The 22712-nt window shown below is 45.5% G+C and overlaps 2 protein-coding genes and 1 long non-coding RNA gene across 4 annotated transcripts; 2 read left to right on the forward strand and 1 right to left on the reverse strand.

Moving 5' to 3' along the window:
- Positions 1-1741: 1741 nt before the first annotated feature.
- LOC112938331 (uncharacterized) lies at positions 1742-3129 on the forward strand. Its single transcript, XR_003241509.2, has 2 exons — positions 1742-2059; positions 2425-3129. It is a non-coding gene; the product is annotated as an uncharacterized lncRNA (long non-coding RNA).
- A 79-nt stretch (positions 3130-3208) lies between these two features.
- LOC4333597 (multiple C2 domain and transmembrane region protein 14) lies at positions 3209-6732 on the reverse strand. Its single transcript, XM_015773196.2, has one exon. The coding sequence runs from the start codon at positions 6529-6531 to the stop codon at positions 3367-3369; it is 3165 nt and encodes a 1054-aa protein (XP_015628682.1). The 5' UTR covers positions 6532-6732; the 3' UTR covers positions 3209-3366.
- Positions 6733-10999: 4267 nt separating this feature from the next.
- LOC4333598 (uncharacterized) lies at positions 11000-22129 on the forward strand. 2 transcript variants are annotated; one of them, XM_015776827.3, is made up of 16 exons: positions 11000-11159; positions 11333-11464; positions 13347-13484; positions 14944-14994; positions 15415-15504; positions 15607-15753; positions 15861-15971; positions 16060-16128; positions 16530-17270; positions 17593-17757; positions 18129-18195; positions 18333-18457; positions 20954-21223; positions 21305-21439; positions 21556-21737; positions 21909-22129. In XM_015776827.3, the coding sequence occupies exons 1-16, from the start codon at positions 11067-11069 to the stop codon at positions 21982-21984; spliced, it is 2592 nt and encodes an 863-aa protein (XP_015632313.1). In that variant the 5' UTR covers positions 11000-11066; the 3' UTR covers positions 21985-22129. The 2 variants fall into 2 exon arrangements, with proteins under 2 accessions (XP_015632313.1, XP_015632314.1); XM_015776828.3 differs by having other exon boundaries at positions 13368-13484.
- Positions 22130-22712: the final 583 nt, after the last annotated feature.

The following is a 22712-nucleotide window of genomic DNA, read 5'->3' on the forward strand; positions in this document are numbered from 1 at the left end:
GTCGTAGATATAATTTAGTTATATGTATCTGTTGACTTCTATACAATAATATAATCACCATTATCATGTTTTTAGAATTTTATGTTGGTTAAGATTTGACGTCAAGATATGTATTCGTAATATATATATTTAAAATATAAATACATGAATTTAGTTTTCTTATAGTTTTCCTTATAAATCATATAGTATCATGATTCCATAGTAGCAGGAGTATTTTCTTCTCTTTTTTCATTTACATTTTTATGATTATTTGAGCGACCGGTAAAATTTTAGAACATGAGCCAACACAACGTATTTTATTTTCAAGAATACCTATGAAGTAGATTTTTTTCTCGCACCATAAATTTAGTCGTGATAATTTAAATTAGCAGCTTGATTTATATGTTATAATTTTTTTAGGTTTTTTGTTTTTTACTTAATCAATATAGGAGAAAAGGGTGGACACCGGCTGATTAAGTTTTTTTTTTGAAAACTATTATGATAAATAGTGATTTACATCTGACTAATATAGCATGGAAATAGGAGATATCATATGCATAGAAATAGGCGAGAATTGAAGGGATAGAGGGGAGAGCGTACATCCCTGATCTCCCGTACGCACGGCATGGCCAAGCGGGATATGGATTTTTTCCCAAAAATATATCTAATTCCATATAATGTTGGGTCCACCAAATAAGTGTAAATCAAATAACTGAAAATCTGAAATAGCGGGTCCATCGGTTTATTAAATTACCACATAGCAGCTTAGTAGCATTTGTAGGAGTCCCATGTGGCGGCATGAGAGCATTTGTAGGAAGTTTAATGGACTTTTAGTATATAATAGATAGATAGATTTGTCTTGAAAAATACTTTCATAAAAGTATACATATATTATTTTTCAATGAATATTTTTATAGAAACAAGAAGTCAAAGTTATGTTTTAAAGACCGTATCAATGTCCTAAACGACTTTCTTTGTGAGTATGGATGGAGTATATTATATTTGTAGGTTTATTTCCCTATGGAATGAAAGCATATAAAAGGATTAAGCATGGGCATGGAGAAGAGAACCCATTGCTTCCCAATGATTACCTAGCCTTTTTCTTTTGATAGTGCTATATGGATAGGAGGAGGGCAATCAGCACGGCACTCCAAGGTAGAAAAAGGTATAAGAAAGGGCAGACTAGTACGAAGGAAAATCCATGATATTGAGAACAGCCGGCAAAGGAATAAGATCATTTTGACTCCCTCAACTGACCACCGAATCTAAATCGTATCCCTCAACCGCAATACCAGAAATCTCGACCCCCTGAACTTGCAAAACCGGTGCAATTTGACTCCCTCGCCGGTTTTAGGAGATGGTTTCGCTGACGTGGCGCCTATGTGGTGATATTGACCGAGTCTTCAGTCCACGTGGCACTTACGTGGCAGTAGAATTAAAAAATATACGTGGGACCCATTAGTCATTGGCACAAAAAAAAATGTGGGCCCACTGACATGTGGGGCCCACATGTCCTCTTCCTCCTCCCTATCTCCCTTCTCTCTCTTTCTCTCCCCTTCTTCCCAAACAAGTCGAGTGACAACAAACAAAGTGTCAAATTACCAAATTTTACGACAAAACGAGGGTGGTTTGAGAGAATAAATAAGTAAAACGAAACAAATATGCGTTACGTGAATAAGCGAAACGATAGTCGATAGAGCCCGATGAGTGAAAGAAAAGAGAGCAAAGAGAAGAGGAAAATAGAAAACCTGTAGCTACAAACGTGCAAGTGCCCAAACCGAATCATGCAGGCAAAGCCACCTCTGAGCTGCACAAAAGACGAGCAGGGTGAGGCCAAGACCTCCCCGATCTCCGACGCTGCCCGCAGCCCAATCGATCGTCTCCTCGATCAGGCCGCCATCATTTTCAGTGCAAGCTCTCACTCTCAAACAGTCACAGTCACAGTCACTCCACTTCACTGCCTGATCCTTCCACCTCTCGAGACGAGAACAACCAGATCACTCCTAGTGGTGGCGCCCTGCCCTCTCTTCTCCTCTCCAGTTCATGGTCCCAGAAAGGGGTTAGATTTCTCGCAGACGTGGTAAGCGTCCAGAAAAAAAAACACACTATTTTTATGGTTTTTGGCTCTCTGAAATCTGAATCCTGTCTGCCATATGATGCAAAAGGCTATTGTGATTTCACGTGCGGCAGTTCGGCCTTTTTCGCGTGTGTGCAATGTAGAATACTACAGTAACAGTGTGTGGTAGATCTGATCAGAGAAGGGGGAAAAATCCAATGAGGTTATGTGGCACACAAAAATTGCTCCTCTGCGTCTGATCATGGTCTCTTTTTTTTTTTCATTTTTCTTCTATCAGCAACGGATCCATTGCCTCATGCACTTTTTAGTTTTTTTTTACTGTTTAACTGAGACAAATATTTACTCACCTTGCTTCTTGTGTTCATCAGATGCGTGGGGCAATTATTATCGGATTTGTCGATCTTGTGATGATGCAATAGAGTACAAACATTCTCCTGTTGCCGACATCAACGGCACGCTTTGTAGTATCAGTAAGTTTTTCTTTTTGTGATGATTTACACACGCATTTACTGGTTTACTCGCTTTGTGTTTCAGTGTGATGGTTGCCTCCTAGTGATTACTGACAAAAGCATATGGGCTTTTGTTCAGAGACCGCACCACTGCAATCTGCAAGTGTGTGGCAAGTGGGATTAAAATCGAGCAGATGGTTCTGGTGAGCTAACCAGATGCAGGCTTATCTTATTTGAGGCACTTGGTTCAGTTGGTTGTGTTTGGGGGGTGAGTGATGAACCTGGAAGGATCAGAGAGGGTGTAGTAGTACGTGCCACGGAGCATGTGATCGGTAGGGAATCAATCCCCTCGCCGATGCAGATTTCGCCGCCTAATTTTGGCCTCTTCGCTCAATCTCATCTGCCTATTAACCTCAATCAACCTCTCTACTGCGGCACAAGCTCTTGTAGTTGTAGCATCTCTATGAGTAAATTGATTCTATTTTAACGGCATATGATTCGGTATAATTTCATATATATGCCAAGTTAAACAGTCAATATTTCATATTTAAAGCTAGGATTCTCAGTATTGATCACCATTCGATACTACAATTTGGTCCTCTCTGAATCTATCTAGCTAAGCTACGATATATGGTGCGGATCGTAAGTCGTAACCATCAGAGTCTGCAAAGATGCAAGAAGTGATTCCTAATAAACCAATGAATGAAATAACCATCATTATTATTGTTATTAGCATCAGCAAGCCTAATCAAGAAAGGCTTTACTGGGCAAACAAATGATCAAAACGATCTGGAGAAAGTAGGGAGATTACACCGAAATGGTCCAAACGATCAAGAAGCTGATTGATTGATCAGGTTCTTCCTAGAGAACCCGGTCGGAGTTGGACGGCAGGCGGCGGAAGAAGTTGAAGCCGGCGGACGGCATGTCGCCGCGGAACCTCGGGTGGCGGAGGTAGTAGAACCCCATGGCGAGCAGCAGCAGCTTGAACGGCACGGCGTACATGACGAGCGCGGCGAGCAGGCACACCACCGCGAACACCGCCGTGGCCCGCGGGTCGCGCCACGACAGCAGCGCCTCGATCCGCTCCCCCTGCGCCGCGACGTCGCCGAGCAGCGTCTGCGCCCGCCCGGCCACGGCGCGCAGCCTGTCGTACCGCATCCGGACCACGTCGGCGGGGCGGGCCGAGGGGAGCCCGTCGAACTCCTCGTCGAGCTCGTCGGGGCTGACGCTGTCCACGTGGGAGAGCCGCGGGTCCATCCCCGTGGGCTCCCGCGGCCGCGCCCTGTAGCGCCAGAGCAGGACCAGGAAGAGGTAGAGGCAGACGGTGGGGAGGATCATCTCCGGGCAGAGCACGACGGCGACGAGCAGCGCGTGCACCAGCACGGTGGTCGTCGGGTGCGTCCACGTGCGCACGCGGTTCGCCCACCTCACCGCCGTCGCGACGTGCGACAGGCAGCCCACGACGCGGAACCAGTTGGCCTTGCTCCGCCGCATGCTCCACGAGTGCGTGTCCGTGTCGAGCAGGTACTGCACCACCTCCGGCCCCAGCGGCGGCTCCGACCGCGCCAGCCGCCCCGACACGATGCGCATCGCCGTGTGCCGCAGCACGTCCTGCTGCGCGGGGCCCAGCGGCTTGACGTAGTGCATGCGCGGCAGCAGCGGGCTCCCGTACGCCTGCATCAGCGTCAGCCACGACGGGCAGGTGAACCGGATGGCGAGCTCCAGCTCCCCCATCTTGCGCACGCCCACCGGGTGCACGGCCGTGAGCGCGAAGGTGTTGGCGTACACGCGGTTGGCGTCCAGCGTCGAGAGGCGGATGCGGAGCTTGCCGATGCGCGCGTCCTTGGGCAGCTTCCCGGCGTCGCCGCTGGCCTCGGCGCTCCTGTACCGGACGTTGTCGAACACGGCGATGGTGAGCACGGTGCAGGGGTCGAACACGTCCCACGCGTACTGCTCGTTCCACCGCGGGTTGAACTGGTCCAGGATGGTGCGGGTGCGCGCCCACTTGGGCCCGTACTTGAGCACGACGTACGCGTCCGTCGACCCGCTCGCGCCGTCCTTGGCGATCTTCATCGGCACCAGGTTCGCCGCGCCGCGGATGCCCACCTCGAGCATCCCCACGGGCGGCTTCGACAGCTGCTTCGACGCCGCGCGGACGTCGCTGGCCACGTTCGCCGCCTCGTCGAGCACGTGGTAGCCGCCCTCCAGGCAGACGCGCACGTGCACCCGCCCGGCGTACGGCCGAGCCTCGTCGCCGCACAGGTTCAGCCACCGCGAAGGCGGCTCTACCCGGTCGTCAGATCGCCGGTGCACGGTTGACAGTGGCACGCGCGCCTGACCCACCGGCTGCCCGGAGAAGATATCCTCCACGACGACGGTCAGGAAGGGATCGAACGGCTCGGCGGCGACGAACAGCAGGTCCTCGTTCCAGCTCGGGTTCGATGTCCCCGTCGCCGCGCTGCCGAGCGCGACGCGGCAGGTCTTGAACACCTGGGCGCCGAGCTGCGCCTTGACGTAGAGCTCCGGGAAGGCCGGTCCCATCGGCTTCGCCTTGGCGTCCGGCGGCGCCGGCAAGCGCAGATCCTGCGCCTGGATGACGCTGAGGCGGAGGTACCAGAGCTTGGGGGACAGGTACGCCTTGGAGCGGGTGTGGACGAGGTAGCCGCCGGAGTCCGATTGCCACGCTTCCTGGAACGCCTCGTCGACCTGCGTGCCCACCCACACGGCGAGCATGACGTCGCAGGCCGCCGTGCCGTCATTGGCGTGGCCCTCGAGGGTGTACCACTGCGGCGCCAGCGCGCTGTCCGGCGGCGACCGCTTTGGGACCTCGTGAAGATCGAACGAGACGTACCCGAGGTTGGTGTCCGGCGGAGTGGCTTCTCCCTCCGCCGCCGGCTTCTTGGCTTCTTCATGGACGGTGACCTCTAGTGAGGTGGCCGTGAGGCTATCCTTGTGGAAGGCGAACACCTGATCCCACTCGCCAGCGGCCGTCGCCGCGCGCGTCTTCACGGCGTGCGTGCCGATGGACAGCTGAGCGTACAGCGGCTGCTTGTCTCCGCCGCCGTGGTGCTTGGCCTTGAGAAGCCGGACGAACAGGTAAGGCACGCGGTCCACCAGATCGTACGACGCGTTGCCCGCAGAGGCCGCCATGCTCCGCTCGGCGGCGCTCTGGGGACGAATCTCGAGGTCCCCGGCGACTCCGGCGGCCGCGAGCTCCATCTTCGACGGTGAGGGTGGCGGCGCCTTCGACGGCGAAGGCGGCACCGGCGCAACCTCCTTCTTGGTCTCGTCCTTAGCCTTGCCTTCCTCTTTGGGCTTCTCGCCGTCCTTCTTCCCCTTCTCCGGCGACTTCTTCTTGTCATCCTTCTCTTCCTTCTTGTCGGCCTCAGCTGATTTCTTCTCTTCTTTCTTGGCCTCCTCTGCTTTCTTCTCCTCGGCCGGCGCCTCCGGTTTCTTCTCCTCGGCCGCAGAGGCAGCGGCAGCGGCTGGCGCCTTCTCCTTCTCCTCCTTGCCACCCTCGGCAGCCTCCTTCTTCTCCGCGGCAGCATCGGCCTTTCCATCCGCAGGGGCGGCGGGTGGCGGCGGCGGCGGCGGCTCATCGACGAACCAAATCTTGAGCCCGATCTCCCCCTTGATCTGCGAGAAAACGCTCCGCTTCTCGAGCGGGTAATAGACGAGCACCTCGTCCCCGGCCTTGGAGAAGGAGGCGCCGGCCACCTTGACCTTGCCGAGGAACGTGCCCCCGCGGCGGCCGCCTCCCCCGGTGGCGGCGATGGCCTTCTTGTCGTTGTAGAGGTTGAGCTCGAGCGTCTCGGCGCACATGGCGTCGGGGTCGTGGACGAGGAACTCGAGGCGCTCCCCCCACTGCGGGTTGAGATCCCGCGGCCTGGTGGCCGTGCGGCGGCGCTGGCCGTCGAAGTCGACGACGGCGTAGGCGCTCGCCGTCCCCTGCCCGTCCTTGGGCATGAGGTTCCGCGCGTTGCAGACCTCCACCACCACCCGCCGCCTCGCCCCCTCCTCCACCATGGCTGGCTACCCCCCACCGCCCGCCCACAGGGTCAGCGGGAGATCTCGAATGTCCGAGGCTTCTCCGATCGCCGCGCGCCCGTGTCTGTGGCGAGCGAGAGCGACGTGGATCGAGTTGGGAATTCGGGGAAGGGAGGAGAAGAGAGAATGTGACCGTTGGAGAGTGGAGACTGGAGCGGAGAGAGTGACTTGGGTCTTGCCGTCTTGGAGGAGGTGGGGGTCGGGGTTTAAAAGGCGGCAACGGGCGGGAGGTGGGGCCGGAGGCCACGTAGGAAGGCGGTGGGCGAGCTCTGCGTGGCACGGAGCGTTGTCCGGTTGCGACGTGGTTGGGCGAGCCGGTGGCTGAGTGGCTGGATGGTGCGGTGGGGCCGCGCAGGTCAGCGTGTTTGTTGGGTGTGATGGTTAACGGCAACGGCATTGACGCGACCGGCGACGGAGACGGTGGCGGCGGAAATCCCTCTCGCCGGGAGAAGCGGGCGGAGACGTACGTGGGCCGATGCAATTTTTTTTTTTTTGGGCTGATGTTTTTCCATGTGTTGTGCGACCGGCCGTGTCCCCGAGAATGAGGAAGTGTGTGCTGCCGACCTGCCGTACATCCTGGCCGTTGAATTACGTTTGGTATACGAAATTCTTTCCTATTCTTACAGATGCTTCACGCGAAATTCTATAGCATTTGTGAATTGTGATAGATTATATTTAAATTTGTGGTGCTAATATTAGGACTCTTATGTAAGTCTTCCAACCAAACACATACAATCGTAACAAAAATTGGTAACGCAAAAATATGCTAAGGGTCAGCTCTGATTGGCGCTCTACCATAAATCTGACAAACGGTTAAAACTGAGCTAAATTTTGGCACTACCAAAATAGGATAGATATGCTTCAACTATATTAACTTGGGATAAATTTTGGCTTCAATCCAAATACGCAAATATTATTATTGAAGACTCCTATTATGTGGTAGGTTTTAGAATCAAAGCTAAGACAATCCTAATATTTGGCATTATTTGGGGTTATTTGTACAAATTTTCTCTCCAAGTCTAAGGGCATGCACTCTATGTTTAATGGAGAAATTCGAGAAGGAACATTTTACCACTCCTATGCCAAAGATAATTACCGTTGGCTTAATTACTCAAATACTATTTTCTCTCTTGTGTGGATTATTTATCCTCGTCATTATTTCGGCATCCCTTGATTCATCATATCTTCCGTGTCTTGATTACAAGACGATCATTTCGTATCTCACACTAATAAAGCCGTGTTTAGTTGTTTTGGTAAAAAAAATGATGTATATGGACACACATTTGAAGTATTAAATATAGACTAATAACAAAATAAATTACAGATTCCGCCTGTAAACTACGAGATGAATCTATTAAGCCTAACTAATCCGTCATTAGCAAATGTTTGCTGTAGCACCACATTATCAAATCATGGCGTAATTATGCTCAAAAGATTCGTCTCACTAAATTGTGCGATTGGTTTTTTTCGTCCACATTTAATACTTCATGCGTGTGTCTAAACATTTAATGTGACGGAAAAGTTGAAAGTTTGAAGGGAACTAAACACAGCCTAAGTAATAAATCGATCAGTGTTGGTGCACATTTAATAAGCATATATACTCCCTCCATACTCATAAGAGCAAGGCTAATAATACAGCCGAGCTGCTGGCTATAAGGTTCTTTATAGCCTTCTTTCAGCCTACCCATATAATAGTTAGCTCTTCACAATTAATACAGGGCCCACTTGTCTCTTTCACAGAGTTTCTTGGTTCTTGTGTCCAAGCCGGCTGTTAGTTTACAGCCCGCTTCTCCTCTCTCTCCTCTCTTCTTTCCTCCAACTCAGCATTTAGCTGGTTTATAGCCTACTATTATACTTGCTCTAAAGGAAGTCGTTTAGGATAATATTTAAGTCAAACTTTGGGAATATAAATCATGAATAACTCTCAAGTTAAGTTATTGAGTTTGAAAATATAAAAATTATATGAATAGATTTGTCTTGAAAAATATTTTCATAAAATTATACATATATCACTTTTCAATAAATATTTTTTTATAGAAACAAGCAGCCAAAGTTGTGTTTTGAAGACCGTGTCGCTGTCCAAAACGACTTCCTTTACGAGTACGGAAGGAATATCAAGCTAGGTACTAGTATAACATACTACCTCCGTCTTTTAAATAAATAACGATGTTGACTTTTTATCACACGTTTGATCATTCATTTTATTTTTAAAAATTACATAATTATAATTTATTTTGTTGTTTTTTTGAACGACTAATTTATTTTGTTGTTAGTTATTTTATCACTCAATGTACGTTAAGCGTGATTTATATCTTATAAATTTGTATAAAACTTTTTAATAATACGAATCGTCAAATATGTGTTTAAAAGTCAACTATATGTATTTATTAAAAAACGGAGGAAATATCAGTGTATCACAACCGTAGATACACCCTATCTAGGATGTGGAGTACAATCAGAAAGATTACCGGTTGGACTTAGGGGTGTAAGTAGGCTTGTCCGCGCTCTCGCTTATAGATAAAATTAGTGCGTAACCCGCGGGTTTCCTATTAATTTGATCTATAAATGGGTTTATAGATCGACTAACTTGCATGTCTAGATACGACAAGCCGAGCCACGACATGAAAATCCATAAATTATCATTTATTTGACCTATCAGTGAACTCGCTGGTCGACCCGTTTGCATCCCTAGTTGGACTTGTGTATCATCACCCCATCGGTGTGGCATCAATATATTAGCAGGCGTAGTAAAAACCTACGAAGTAGTAGTATACTACAATATCGGCCGTGGTGTGCATGCAACCGTGCATCAGTTGCGCTCATGTACGTAGCATCTCCCCGTTTTATGACAAACAGTTAAATATATTGGAGACCTATTTAACACTGAGCAGTGAGCAGCACCAACAATCAATATTTTGCATTGCCACGGCATCCGGATGCAAGAACACGAGATCGACCGAGGCTAGTGGGTGCCTAAAGTTCAGCCGTGGCATGGCTCCAAAAGAGCATTTGCACCAGCGTGGCGTGCAGTCCCATCGCCGAAAACTGTCACTACTACTCGATCCCAGCTGCTTTTTACTGCGCCGGAAGTATTAAATTTTGGGCACGTCCAGTCTCGTCCCGCCCGGCAAACCTCACAGCGACGCAGCGTGGTCGGTGGCGGCTAGTAGCTAGCATGCAGAGCAGAGCAAAGCCAAGCCACCACCCGCAACGTCTACTGCGCCGCGGCCGGCGATGCTGCACGCCTGCACCTGCACTGCACTGCAGGCCTCGTCATTGCCCGATGCAACGCGCGCGCGCACTAGCTAGCCAAACAAGTGAGACGACGATGAATTTGATGAAGTCATCTACACCGCTCGCCCACGCAGCTGCGAGACGTACGGAACGCGCGTGTGGGGGATCCACTGCCGCGCGCATTGCCTCTTCTCCCCCGTACGTTGCGTTCGTCGCGGTGCGCGCGCAGGTGGATGGATCGTGGCCTCGGCGCGGCGACGAGGGGCAATCGTTGTTGGGCGCATGCGTCCGAGCACGCATGCATAGCATCGCGTTGGCGTAAGAACAACTCGTACACGTACGTAGTACGCCCGTTTGAGATCGCTATATGCTGTGGATGCTGCTGATGAGCTGCTGCAACTGCTTCCTGCAACCCTGCAAGCGTTCCCCCCTGGTTTATTCCCCTACTATTGTTATTGCATCTCTCTGTGATTCCGATACGCAGATTTGTCCTGTAAATTTATAAATTCTTGTCAGTGCAGGTACAATAGTCCACATGGGTGCGTGCAGGAGTAAGCTTATCTTTGGTCTGTTCGTGGCCGATCGTTAACTTAGCTTGTTCTGTTAATAGTGCAGCTAATTAAGCCCATGTCCTCGTGTCTCGATCGATGGGGTTTTTCCTCTGTCATAAACAGGGCAAGTTCATACTATTTTATTTGTCTATATCAAAAACCGTACAAATATTACGTACAACGTGTGACAGGCGATCGAGCAAAACGAAAGAGTCGATCAGGCTCCCCCGTTTCTCAACGGCTCATTAGTACTACGAAGCATAAAATAGTTAATTATATTAACCCCGTTTAATTCGTCGAATATCTCTGGATCATTCATGGTTATATTGTTTTTTAGTGTGACACACTGTGACTACAAAAGGAGAGAGAGAGGTAGCACGTGCTGTGATGGTCTTTCAGCGTTCGAGACGCAGTGATTCTGGGCCTGGCCCACATCAATCTTAGTCCATCTCAAACGGGCCGAGTGGGCCTCTGGCCCGCAAACCCACTCGAGAGATCGATAGAAAAATTCGGCCCATGGGCTCACTAGCACGGCCCATCGCAAGGCCCCCCTCTCTTTCTCGCTGACGTCATCCAACCCATACTCTCTCGCCCGAGAAAAATAATTCGTCGTCTCCTCCACTGTCGTCCCGTTCCCCCACCCCCCCCCTCTCTCCCCCTCCGCCTCAGCTTCGCCTCCGCCCCCAAATCGTAAACCCTAGCCGGCAACCTCCCCCCCGCGGGGCAGCCATGGGCGCCAGCCGGAAGCTGCAGGGCGAGATCGACCGCGTCCTCAAGAAGGTCCAGGAGGGCGTCGACGTCTTCGACAGCATCTGGAACAAGGCACTCCCCCACTTTCCCCCTCCCCACGGCGGCCCGACCCCCCCCCCCCTCCCTCGTTTTCTCCTCCGTCGAATTCGTCTCCCCCTCCTGATGCTGCTTTCGGAGAGGTTTTGGTTTGTCCCTCTGAGATTTTGTTTTTTTGTTTCGCTGCTGCGGCGGTGGGGCTTGTACAGGTCTACGACACCGAGAATGCGAACCAGAAGGAGAAGTTCGAGGCCGACCTCAAGAAGGAGATCAAGAAGCTGCAGCGGTACAGGGACCAGATCAAGACGTGGATCCAGTCCAGCGAGATCAAGGACAAGAAGGTGAGCCCTCTTAACTTCTTAGCCGTAGCCGGTAGCTTCTCTTTAGCTCCAGGGGATGCGGTTCATGGTGCAATGCACTGCCTCCTGTGCTTAGAATTATGTATGTTCTGCTGTTCTGTCCAGTTAATTGTACGGAGAAACTGATGATTTTAGAAGAAACTCCATTAAGTTACGCCATACGTGCAGTGATTAGTTTTGTTGAGTGAAGACTTATATGCTTGCTGATTGGTCAGTACAAACACTGATCTGGGAATGCTCTTTATTTTACCTGATTCAGTTAACAGAACTCTAGGTGCCTATCAGCTTTCCTAGCGAGTTATGTATTATACATTATGTGGTCTGCGGGGAGTGCGTGAAAATATATTTGAGGTTACTGTTGGTATGCAACGCCTTTTCTCTTTTCGTGTTTATGCTGTTAGTAGCTGCATTGTTGTGTAGCTTCAATCTCGATGTGATGCTATTGCCACTAAGATGGGATGCTGATTTTGTGGTTTGTAGGCTTTTCTTTTCTTGTTGTGACAAGGAAATCCATTCTTAAGTAAGTTTTCAGTAGATGTTTGTAAGCCTGTTGTGATGCTAAATTATTTGGCAGAATTATGAATAGTTTTTGGGGATAGGTTAGTAAAGATGATGAGAACTGAGATCCACTTTTCAATACTATCCATGGTTGACATTTGTATCCATATTTACTGTGGTGTTTCTAAATCTCAATTAAGAGTGAGTATAGAACATTCCTGATAATTCTGAATGATGATGTAGTTATAGTTGGCTCTTATTGGCTCACTGCGGCATTCATACTTTTGGTAACTAATTTTAAAATGTTTTCAGTTGCATTTTATGGAACTACATAAAACATATCTGTACTTAAAGTATGTAACTGCAGCATTAGTTGCAGTAGGGAAGTAAAGAGGAATCTGGATGATGTATTAGATGCTGTTAATCAGGAGATCCAGTAGATGAACGACTCTGGTACAACAGAGCATTTTGGAAATTATTTTTGGTCTTCAGCCCAAAACATGGCTTATATGGCAGTCTGGTGACACAGTTTTCAACTTATGCTGCAATTGTTATATGACTGAAATACTTGATCAAGGCGTGCAACCTACTGTATTGAGAAGATATTTTGTTTTAAGGCATCCTCTTCACTTAGACTACTGTTTGTTGCAGTATGTCTCAAATCAATCTGTACAGATGGCCACCGGAATTTCAGAATTTACCTGAAGGCCATGCTAAACTTCAAGGTCACACAAGCTTAGGGACAAATTCACTGAATCTATTGCATATTGATTCTCCTTGAAGCTCTTTTTGTTGCTTATTTTCCTTGTAAATTATTTTTGAAGGTTTTTGTTTGTAAACCAGATGCACTGTTATTTCAATAAGTCCATTTTTTTCATTCTTAATAAGTAGTCCCTCTGTCCCAAAGTGTAGTTACCTTTACCATTCAAAATTTGCCCCAATCACAACCATTTCCCATTTAATTTCTCCACCTATTTCCTCATCTCAACCAATCACAACAATCCCTTGTTTTATTTAACTTTTCTCCTTAATACTAGTGCCTGACTCTAAAAGTTCTTACATTTTGGGGGCGGAGGGAGTATTTGCTTCATCTTGCTGTTGGTACTTGTTAACCTTGGTTAACCATTCTAATTATGAATACTACGAAACATATTTTACCATGAACATATGGGAGTGTTCCAATAAAGAAATGGAGCAGGATTCACGATTATAGTTTTAAAAGCAGTATTCTGTTCTTCCCCTCTGAATTTCTTCTTCAATCATGTTTTTTTTTTGTATGATATATTTTGCCGTTGCAAATGACTTTTTTGTTAACATTACTTACTGTTCTGGGTTTAACCCATTTATAATATATGTGTTGACATAGGTTAGTGCCTCTTATGAGCAGGCTCTTATGGATGCCCGAAAGCAGATTGAACGCGAGATGGAACGATTTAAGGTTTGTGAGAAGGAAACTAAAACGAAGGCCTTTTCCAAGGAAGGGTTAGGTCAACAACCGAAAACTGTAAGAACTTGCCCTCCTCTGTTTGCATCATACTTTTCCTGGTTTTGGTTGTAACTAATTTGAATTGTTATTTAAACGCTTTGTTCGCAAGAGGTGAAGGCTGAAGGTTCTGATTATAAATTCTTGCTGCATTATGCTTGTTGTAATCTTGTAACGGAGTGTTCAGATTTTGTGCTAACTCTATCTTTATGTGATAGGCATTCGTCGTCTTAGAATATTCAAACTTTGAAAGCAACTTAAGTTAAAACTAGCTGTTGCTATGATTTTTAAAACAATACTATTGTACGAAATAAGATGTCCAAAATCCAACTAATGCCATTGTGAATTCGAGATGGTTATCTAGCTGGTAATTGGCACTTCCCTAGCAGATGCCACACAACGGCAAGTTTTAGTTTTCATTTTGCACAACATGCCTACGACCATAACTCCGTTTCCATCTTCCGGGATGGATTGATCCATTGGCTCAGTCAGCTGATGGCCTGTTAGCCATGACCCTGTGGGAAAGCTGCAGCCCACACTAGTGGGCTATGGTTAGACCACTGCTCAACTGCCTGCTCATTCATGATATGTTTCCTCTTCCCCTCTGCTTCCTTCCTTACTGCTCTCCAATCTGCCAAACACCCCAGCAACAACAACTCAATCCACTACTGGTGACTGCACAGATCTTACTTGCTGCATGGATGCTGGGTTAAGGCGAGCTTGATGAGGTGCATGGCACAAAAGGTGGAAGAGATATCGATGGTAGTGCTAGAGGATGGGCTCATGAGGGTGGCACAGGGTGTTGAAAATGCGGTGCCGTGTTGAGGGGCAGTTGTGCTTGCGCAGGGTTTAACTGCACCATCAAGAGCTTGCCGCTGTTGCTGAACTGTCACTACCGTCTGCCAGCAGTATCAGCCTTCAGGTTGGGTAGTACAAGCGTGATTGAGTGGATTTCTGCTATAATTTTGGGGATTTGGTGAAGGGAGAAGGTGACATTAGGTCGCTGACACTTGGTCCCGCACATCAGGTTGTTATTGGTGGTGGCAGACTCACAACACCAGTACCACCCCCCTTCTATCTAAACGAGTAAAGATAAATCGAAGCCTGAGGCTCTGAACTGATTGTTCATAACCTTCATTGGAATTACAATGATGCTACTGACGTCTTTTAGAAAGTAAATTTATCTCAAGCTATTAATTTACTCCAAAAACTAGGAGATGCAGTGACCATTTGGCTGTTGGGAAAATTTATGGTTTTTTTAAAAAAATATCCAACTTAGATTTGAGCTTGTATTTTGTATCTGGTCCAAGTTTCCATTGCGAGCCTTGTCTGCTTAGTTATGGCCTTATTTCTTAATTTTACACAGCAGTCTTAGAAAGTGAGTCTTGATTTATCAATTATCTTTTTTGTCAGTTTCTGTGTATGTTGCAGGATTTTGCAGCTCCCCTTTAGTCTAATGGTTTATTTTCAATTTGTGCAGGATCCAAAAGAGAAGGCAAAAGCTGAAACAAGAGATTGGCTTAACAATGTGGTATGTTAGAAACATAATCTGTATGCTCTGTCTCGTGCGTGTATGTCTTCACGCCCTTCCAATATTCTGTAAATCATTCTGAAGCAAAGAACAGGTTTGCAAAATACGGTGTATTTTGCGTTTTGACAGTTCTCATTGTCATGAGTTGTTAGGGCCTAAAGACATAGTTGATTTTTTTTTCCAGAAGACATGGGGTTCTTTAGATACAATCTCTCAGCAGCTGTCATCCTTGATTATAAATATTTTCTTTGATCTGATCACTGTTATCAATTGCATTATCTTTGATTTGATAACTTTTATTGAGAAGTTGACTGTATTACCATGTTATTTGTGATGACTTCTGCTTATAACATTTATACTTTTTTCCTTTGTTGTACATGCACGTGACATATCTAATTATATTCTTTATCTTGTTTACAGGTTAGTGATTTGGAAAACCAAATCGATAACTTCGAAGCTGAGGTTGAAGGACTTTCAATTAAGAAAGGAAAGCAAAGACCTCCTCGATTGGTATGATCAATTGAGTCAGAGTGCAAACCGATCATTTTTGCGTGTTTGTGAGAAATATTTCCAATAATATCTAGAATAGAGGAAGTAACTTTGCATCATCAGGTACATTTAGAGAAATCTATCACACGGCATAAAGCTCACATAAAGAAATTGGAGTCAATATTAAGACTTTTGGATAATGATGAGTTGAGTCCTGAGCAAGTTAATGATGTGAAAGATTTCCTGGATGACTATGTTGAACGTAACCAGGTGTGGCTGTATTCCTATTTATTTGTGTCAATATTTTCATCCGATTTAGTTTATTGCTATGTTCGCAGAACACATTCTTATTATGTCAGTACGTTATTCAAATCTAGGAAGATTTTGATGAATTTAGTGATGTGGAAGAGCTCTATAGCACATTACCTATGGAGAAGGTTGAAGCACTAGAAGACATGGTTTCACTTGCCCCTTCCAGTCTTGTCAAGGTGAGCTGTAGTAGAGGTTTTTTTCTCTTCCACGCGCTTCACCTTTGGGCTTGTTGTATATCTTTGAACCTTGTTTCTTGCTTGGCAGGGTGTTGCTTCTGTTTCTACTACTGCAGTTTTGAGTACGAAGAGTTCTGTAGCAACTTCACCTACTCAGGTATTGGCTATTATTATTTATGATTCACTAGATTGTCTTTTCCCTAACCACATGGTCAGTCTAGCTGATAATGTACTGTTTCTTGTTTGACTGTCAAATGCCATTTTTGTTGTATGCACATTATAATTAAAGCTAATGTTTGAATTCCTGTCGTTTGTCCTCTCCTGTGGCTCTTTCTTCAGCTGTTCTTTTATCTGTATGCCAACTCTCGTTCTTAATGCAATGAAAATATCTATCTCCTGCATATTCTTCAAAAAATTATGTTGTTTTTCTAATATTTAGATTTCATAAAACATGTGCTAACAAGATCAAGGAAATATGTTTTGTCCAGGCCTTTTCTAATGTCTTCTCCTGGTTACCACTTATTATTGTGCTGGTTTACTAACTTCCCTTCTCTCCAGGCTACTGTATCAGCAGCTCCTTCGCTAAGTGTATCACAAGATCAAGCAGAGGAAACGGCTTCACAAGAAAGCAATCCTGAATCGGCACCACAGACACCACCTTCAAAAGTTGGAAGTCAACCTTCAGTGCCAGTCGTGCCGACTACCATCAGTACTAGTACCGCTGCTGTCTCTGTTTCAGCTGAAACCATTAGTTCCCCTGTACGCCCAATTGTTCCTACCACAACAGCTGCAGTACTTCCTGCTTCTGTCACTGCTCGAAGTGCTCCAGAGAACATACCAGCTGTTACTTCAGCTCCTGCGAACTCATCTAGTACCTTGAAGGATGATGACAACATGAGCTTTCCTTCACGTAGATCATCACCTGCAGTCACCGAAATTGGCCTTGGCAGGGGTATTACTCGTGGATTAACTAGTCAGGGATTAGGTTCAGCTCCAATAAGTATAGGTCCAGTATCAGGGAATGGATCAGTTAGTGCACTTACTGACTTGTCCAAAAGAAACATGTTGAATACTGATGAGAGGATTAACAGTGGTGGTATTTCTCAGCAGTTGATTTCACCACTTGGTAATAAAGCTCAACCTCAGCAGGTTCTGAGGACTACTGATACAATTAGCTCTGATTCTAGTAACACAAATGAGAGTACTGTTCTTGGAGGAAGAATCTTTTCTCCCCCAGTTGTTTCTGGGGTTCAATGGAGGCCTCAAAACACTGCTGGTTTGCAAAATCAAAGTGAAGCGGTAAGTACCTTTCAACCCCCATACCCACCCCTTCTGAATTCTTCTATGCTCTTGCATATGTTGGCATTTACCATAAACTTTCTAGGTGTGCCAGACCTGCTAATTGTTGAAAACAGTATTTCACCGTTTTAAGTCTTTCAACTAAATAACTGATTCAAGTCAATCTTCAGAATTTCTGCGTGCTCTCAATTGTGCTTTGCTCTTTCCTGTTGATCCAATGCCATCATGGATTTTATTCATGTTGAGCTTTTGCTATTCCCGTTTGATTTTGCATACTGGCATTATCTTTGTAATATGTTACACTAACCCTTTTGTATTCCAGGGCCAATTTTGTGGAAGACCTGAAATTTCTGCAGATCAAAGGGAGAAGTACCTGCAAAGATTGCAGCAAGTACAACAACAAGGCAGCCTTCTTAATGTTTCTCATATAACGGGCATAAGTCAGAAGCAATTTCCATCACAACAACCAAACCCGCTCTTACAACAGGTACTTCACGCTGTTATTATTTAATTGAATTGTATTGTGTTACATGAAGGTCTCCTTGTGGTTGAGAAACACAACATAGTTGATCACATCAGATATATCTAGTGCAGACCCCTTGGAAGGTCACTGATTTCCATTAAGGCATCAAATTAACTAAGAAAAATAAAAAAAAAATCCTTTCCACTTATGGCATTTTAGTATTTCATTATTTTGTGCCTTCTATATGATGGCAAATCACATTTGGGAATGTCTCAGCATTTTTTCTTGTTAAGACACCCTAAATACAGGACCTTTTTTTGGTGCACTAGATATGCCAGTCAGTCTTGCTTCTGGATTAGACCAGTTTCACATTTCTGGTCATCTTATTTATGCAGTTTAACTCTCAGAGTTCCTCTATTTCCTCCCAAGCGGGTATTGGGCTTGGGCAGGTACAAGTACCAGGTATTGCTTCTTTCTGCTCATACCAGCTGTGTACAGCCTTATAAATCCCCAAGTCTTTAGCTATGTAATGGAAAGGTTCATAATATTTAACCACTAGCTGTTTATTGGCTGTATTGAGAATTTACCTGTCTGTGCAGAATCTGGGCATACAAAAAGTGAGGAACAACAACAAAGTTTTGCAGAAGATGTTAGTGTGGAATCCGTTGCAACAGCTGGAGCAAACAAACACATGAGTGAAGATGATACAAAGATTCCATTTTCGGTATGATCCAACTTTTGCAAAGTTACTCAAGAATATCAGCTTCTAGGAACACTATAGTTTTCCATGCAAACTTTCTATATTCCACAATTTTCATGTGATAAGATTCTACAGTTAAATTTATGATTTGTGTGTGTGTGTGTGTTGGGGGGGGGGGGGGGGGTCGTTCGTTGTTTCAGATGCTACCAAGTTGCAATTGGTTGGAATTCTGATTGTAGCTTCTAGGGGTTCTGGTTGGTTAATTTGGTCAGTTCAGCTTCTGACTAATAGAATTCTACTTTAGCTGATCAGAAAAGCGAGCTAATTTAAAAACCCAAATCCAGAAGGTTAACGATAATTCCTGTATCCCAGTGTAAAATATTAGAAAAAACTTAAAAATATGTTCCCCCACTTGCCCATGTTAAAGCTTGAAGGTTAATGCTATAATAGCTTTGCACAAGCAAGTTAATAAATGCCATAGAATGCTGGAACTGTAGAATAGGCAGAGTTGGATGCTGAAGTATGGACATGAACTTGGACGTGCTTTTCTGATTCTGAGCTTCATGTTGACAAGAAGATTTGCCACCCAAGCAATGTGAACCTGGTAACCAGTGAAATAAGGTGGTTACATGAACAGAAGCGAAATTAATGTCTCACTATTGCTTGAATTCAAGCATACTGCAATCATCAGTGAAATAGTTACTTCTAGTTGCTTGGGAAATTCATTGATTATCCTAGTTGCTTGGGAAATTCGGAAACGCTGTAATGACTCTGCTTTCAAAGGAGTGAATCCAAACATCACAGAGGTGTTGCGGGCAGTGTCAACAGAAGCTAGGCTTTGGTGCCTGTCTGGACTCTGGAGCCCTTGTGCTCCAAGTTTTACTTTGTAGGTTGCTAACCCAAGGGCACAGGCTGTCGTAGGGTGTTTTTTTGGGTCATGTGTTGCCTTAGTTTTACCTTTGCTGTTTGTGGATGGGTTCTTGGTGAGGGGTTTGTGAGCCCTTGGTTGTATAGGTGGTTCGTTTTCCTTAATGAAATGAAGCCCGGCTCTTCTGCATTTTCTAAAAAAAAAGGTTACTCCTGTTTCAAATTACTTGGCATTCTAGCATATCTCACACTAACCAAGGAGCTGTGGCAAATTATATTGATACCCTCTTTAAATGCATGCCAATTGTTTTCCCAAAGCAGTCATCTATACTCCTTTATAAGAAGGTAGTGGTGGCAGTGAATCTGCCACCCCACCTACTCCCATTATAAATTTTGCAAAGAGTAAAATGCACCAGCGGTCCTTAAACTTGTCGGGAGGTTTCACTTAGGTCCACGAACTTGCAAAGCGCACATCGAGATCCCTAAACTTGGTTTATTGTATCATCCCGGTCCAAAGCCGCGTTTGACCATGGTCTTGCTTACGTGGCACACCACGTGAACGATGACATGGAATTTTTTTATTTTTTTCTCCCTTCTTCCTTCTTTTTTCACCACTGCGACAACCCCTCCCCTCGTGCCGCCTCTCACCACCGAGAAAAAAGAAGGAAGAAAGAGAAAAAAGAAGGAAGAAGGGAGAAAAAAATAAAAAAAAAATCCATGTCATTGTCCACGTGGCGTGCCACGTAGGCAAGACCATAGTCAAACGTGGCTTTGGACCGGAATGATACATTAAACCAAGTTTAGGGACCTCGATGTGCACTTTGCAAGTTCGTGGACCTAAGTGAAACCTCATGACAAGTTTAAGGACCGCTGGTGTATTTTACTCTTTTGCAAATTATCCCTTGGAACTTATTAATATAAAAAAAATCAAAATCTAAATGCTAGCCACATATAAAATCAAATGGATAGCCACATATTCCCTATAGCAAAAAGATGGGTAACACATTTCATGGGAAATACACTTTTATTTATTTTAGGCAGTATATAATATTTTTTATCCGTAGCAAAGCACTGGCATTCAGCTAGTTAACTCTAATTAGTTGAGATGAGCCAATAAGAACTGTGATTGCATTGATGTGTGACTGCATTGATGAAGGGTGGGGAGGGAAGTTCACCTCTAAAAGTGCTTTGGAATGTGAGCATGACAAGTATTTTGGTACAAAAATTGATCCTAGAATGGCAAGTAATTTGAAATGGAGGGAGTGTGGACTAACTATTGGTGAAAAGTGTAAATCTATTTTTCTAATAGAGGAAACCAATAGAGAATTTTTCAGTTTGAGGATTTCTGGCTTTTTGGGTGCGATTCAGATGTTGAAAGAACAATGCTAACATATATGATTCATCAGAATTGCAGAACAAATATTGCATACTATAATGGCATTTACTTCATGGACTTCATGGTTCACTATCCTTATGTTTTTTCCCCTTGGCTGGGCTTTGTGGTTCACTATCCCTGCTTCTACAATTTGTTTTGCCTAGGTGTCTGAACCGTTTAGGAGAGCAATGTTTCAGATTAATGATGGAAGTATCGTAGTTTTTTCATTTTTTGCTTAACTCGTTATATTTGAACACCTACTGTTCTTGTTTTCTCAGAATCCGTCAGCATCCATAACAGAAGGTACTCAACTATCTAGAGACCCTGATCTACCAGCTGGGCAGCCTTTGCAACCTGGCATGTCATCATCTGGTGTTGGTGTTATCGGCCGGAGGAGTGTATCTGATCTTGGTGCAATTGGTGATAACCTCAGTGTAGCTTCTGCAAGTACTAGTCATGATCTGCTTTATAATCTGCAAATGCTTGAAGCTGCTTTCCATAGGCTTCCACAACCAAAGGACTCGGAGCGAGTCAAAAATTATATTCCGGTAAGATCATTTTAGTAGAGTTGTTATGAACAAAATATTCTGGCGTATTGTTCTAACTTCTTTGTCTTCTGTTATTTTCAGAAGCACCCTGCAGTCACCCCTGCCAGCTTCCCGCAAATTCAGGCACCTGTAGTATCAAATCCTGCCTTTTGGGAAAGAATGGGTGGCGATTCATTATCTACGGATTTGTTGTTCTTTGCTTTCTACTATCAGCAAGTAAATTTCCACACTTTTTTTTCAATTGTTTTCATCTGCCTTGCCTGCCTTTAGAAACTTCCAATGAGTTATAAACTGTTTGCTCTTTCTCCTGGCATTTTCTGTTGCTTTCATAGAACACATACCAGCAATTTTTAAGTGCCAGAGAACTAAAGAAGCAATCGTGGAGATTTCACAGAAAGTACAATACTTGGTTCCAACGGCACGTGGAGCCACAAGTTACAACTGATGAGTATGAGCGGGGATCTTATGTGTACTTTGATTTCCATGTCATAGATGACGGCACAGGATCAGGATGGTATGTTTAATAACATCATTGCATGCATATTAGAATCTATTTTCTGGCATGGTATTGCTGTTTCCAATCGAGTTCTCTATTAGCTGGGCTCAGTATGGCAGTAGTAATACTAATTTCTAAGATGGTACCCTTCTTCGACTGTGTTTAACTTGCTTATACCGTTGCTTGCAGGTGTCAGAGAATCAAGAACGACTTCACATTTGAGTACAACTTCCTTGAGGATGAGCTGTCAGTACAGACAAATTAGAGAGCCAGGATATTAGGGCTAATCAAATCATTTTCACCATTGTGAATCTTGTAACTTTTAGAACGGAACTGCTGGAATCTGGAACACTTACAGATTAACTTTGTGGTTGGATTTAAAAGCTGTTCTGTGCCTTCCTTTCCATTCATATTCATACACAATGGCCAAAACACTCATTCGCCTTGTTTCGTTGCTCTTTCTTCTCCGAATAGCTCCGTTATTCCGGTGAGGAAAAAGTACACTGAAGGTTCCTCAACTTGTCATCGAGTTACAAAATCGTCCTCCAACCGTAAAACCAGATATATGACATCCTTCAACTTACTAAATCGTTCACTTTAGATCCTTTGGTGGTTTTGATCCTCGTTTTGTCTAACGTGGTAGCTGAGTCAGTGTGGGACTCACATGTTAGGTGACCACGTCATCACCCTCTCTCTCGCCCCTCTTCTCTCCCTCCTCTCACTCTCTCCTCCTTGTCTGGTGGCCAGTGTCGGGCGATGGCGGCGGCGACTTGGTGCGGCGCCGACCCCCCAAAACCCTCGCCACCTCTATGGGGCGTCGCGCGATCACGAGCTCTCTCCCATTCCCTTCCCTTCCCTCCCTCCCTTCCTTTGGCGTCCGGTGAGATCTGGCGTTGCCGGAGCTACTGGTGATCCAGGTAGGGATCGCGACGGGGCAGGGCAAGTTCATCGAGCTGGTGAGGGAGGCCCAGAAGGTGGTGCATGGCTCAAGTA

The sequence above is a fragment of the Oryza sativa genome, chromosome 3 (assembly GCF_034140825.1).
Source record: "Oryza sativa Japonica Group chromosome 3, ASM3414082v1".
Lineage (NCBI taxonomy): Eukaryota > Viridiplantae > Streptophyta > Magnoliopsida > Poales > Poaceae > Oryza > Oryza sativa.

Coding starts and splice junctions, on each gene's coding strand:
- LOC4333597 (XM_015773196.2), bottom strand. CDS start 6,531: ATGGTGGAGGAGGGGGCGAGGCGGCGGGTGGTGGTGGAGGTCTGCAAC.
- LOC4333598 (XM_015776827.3), top strand. CDS start 11,067: ATGGGCGCCAGCCGGAAGCTGCAGGGCGAGATCGACCGCGTCCTCAAG. Junction 14,995..15,414: donor GAGATTGGCTTAACAATGTG/GTATGTTAGAAA, acceptor TCTTGTTTACAG/GTTAGTGATTTGGAAAACCA. Junction 15,505..15,606: donor AGCAAAGACCTCCTCGATTG/GTATGATCAATT, acceptor TTGCATCATCAG/GTACATTTAGAGAAATCTAT.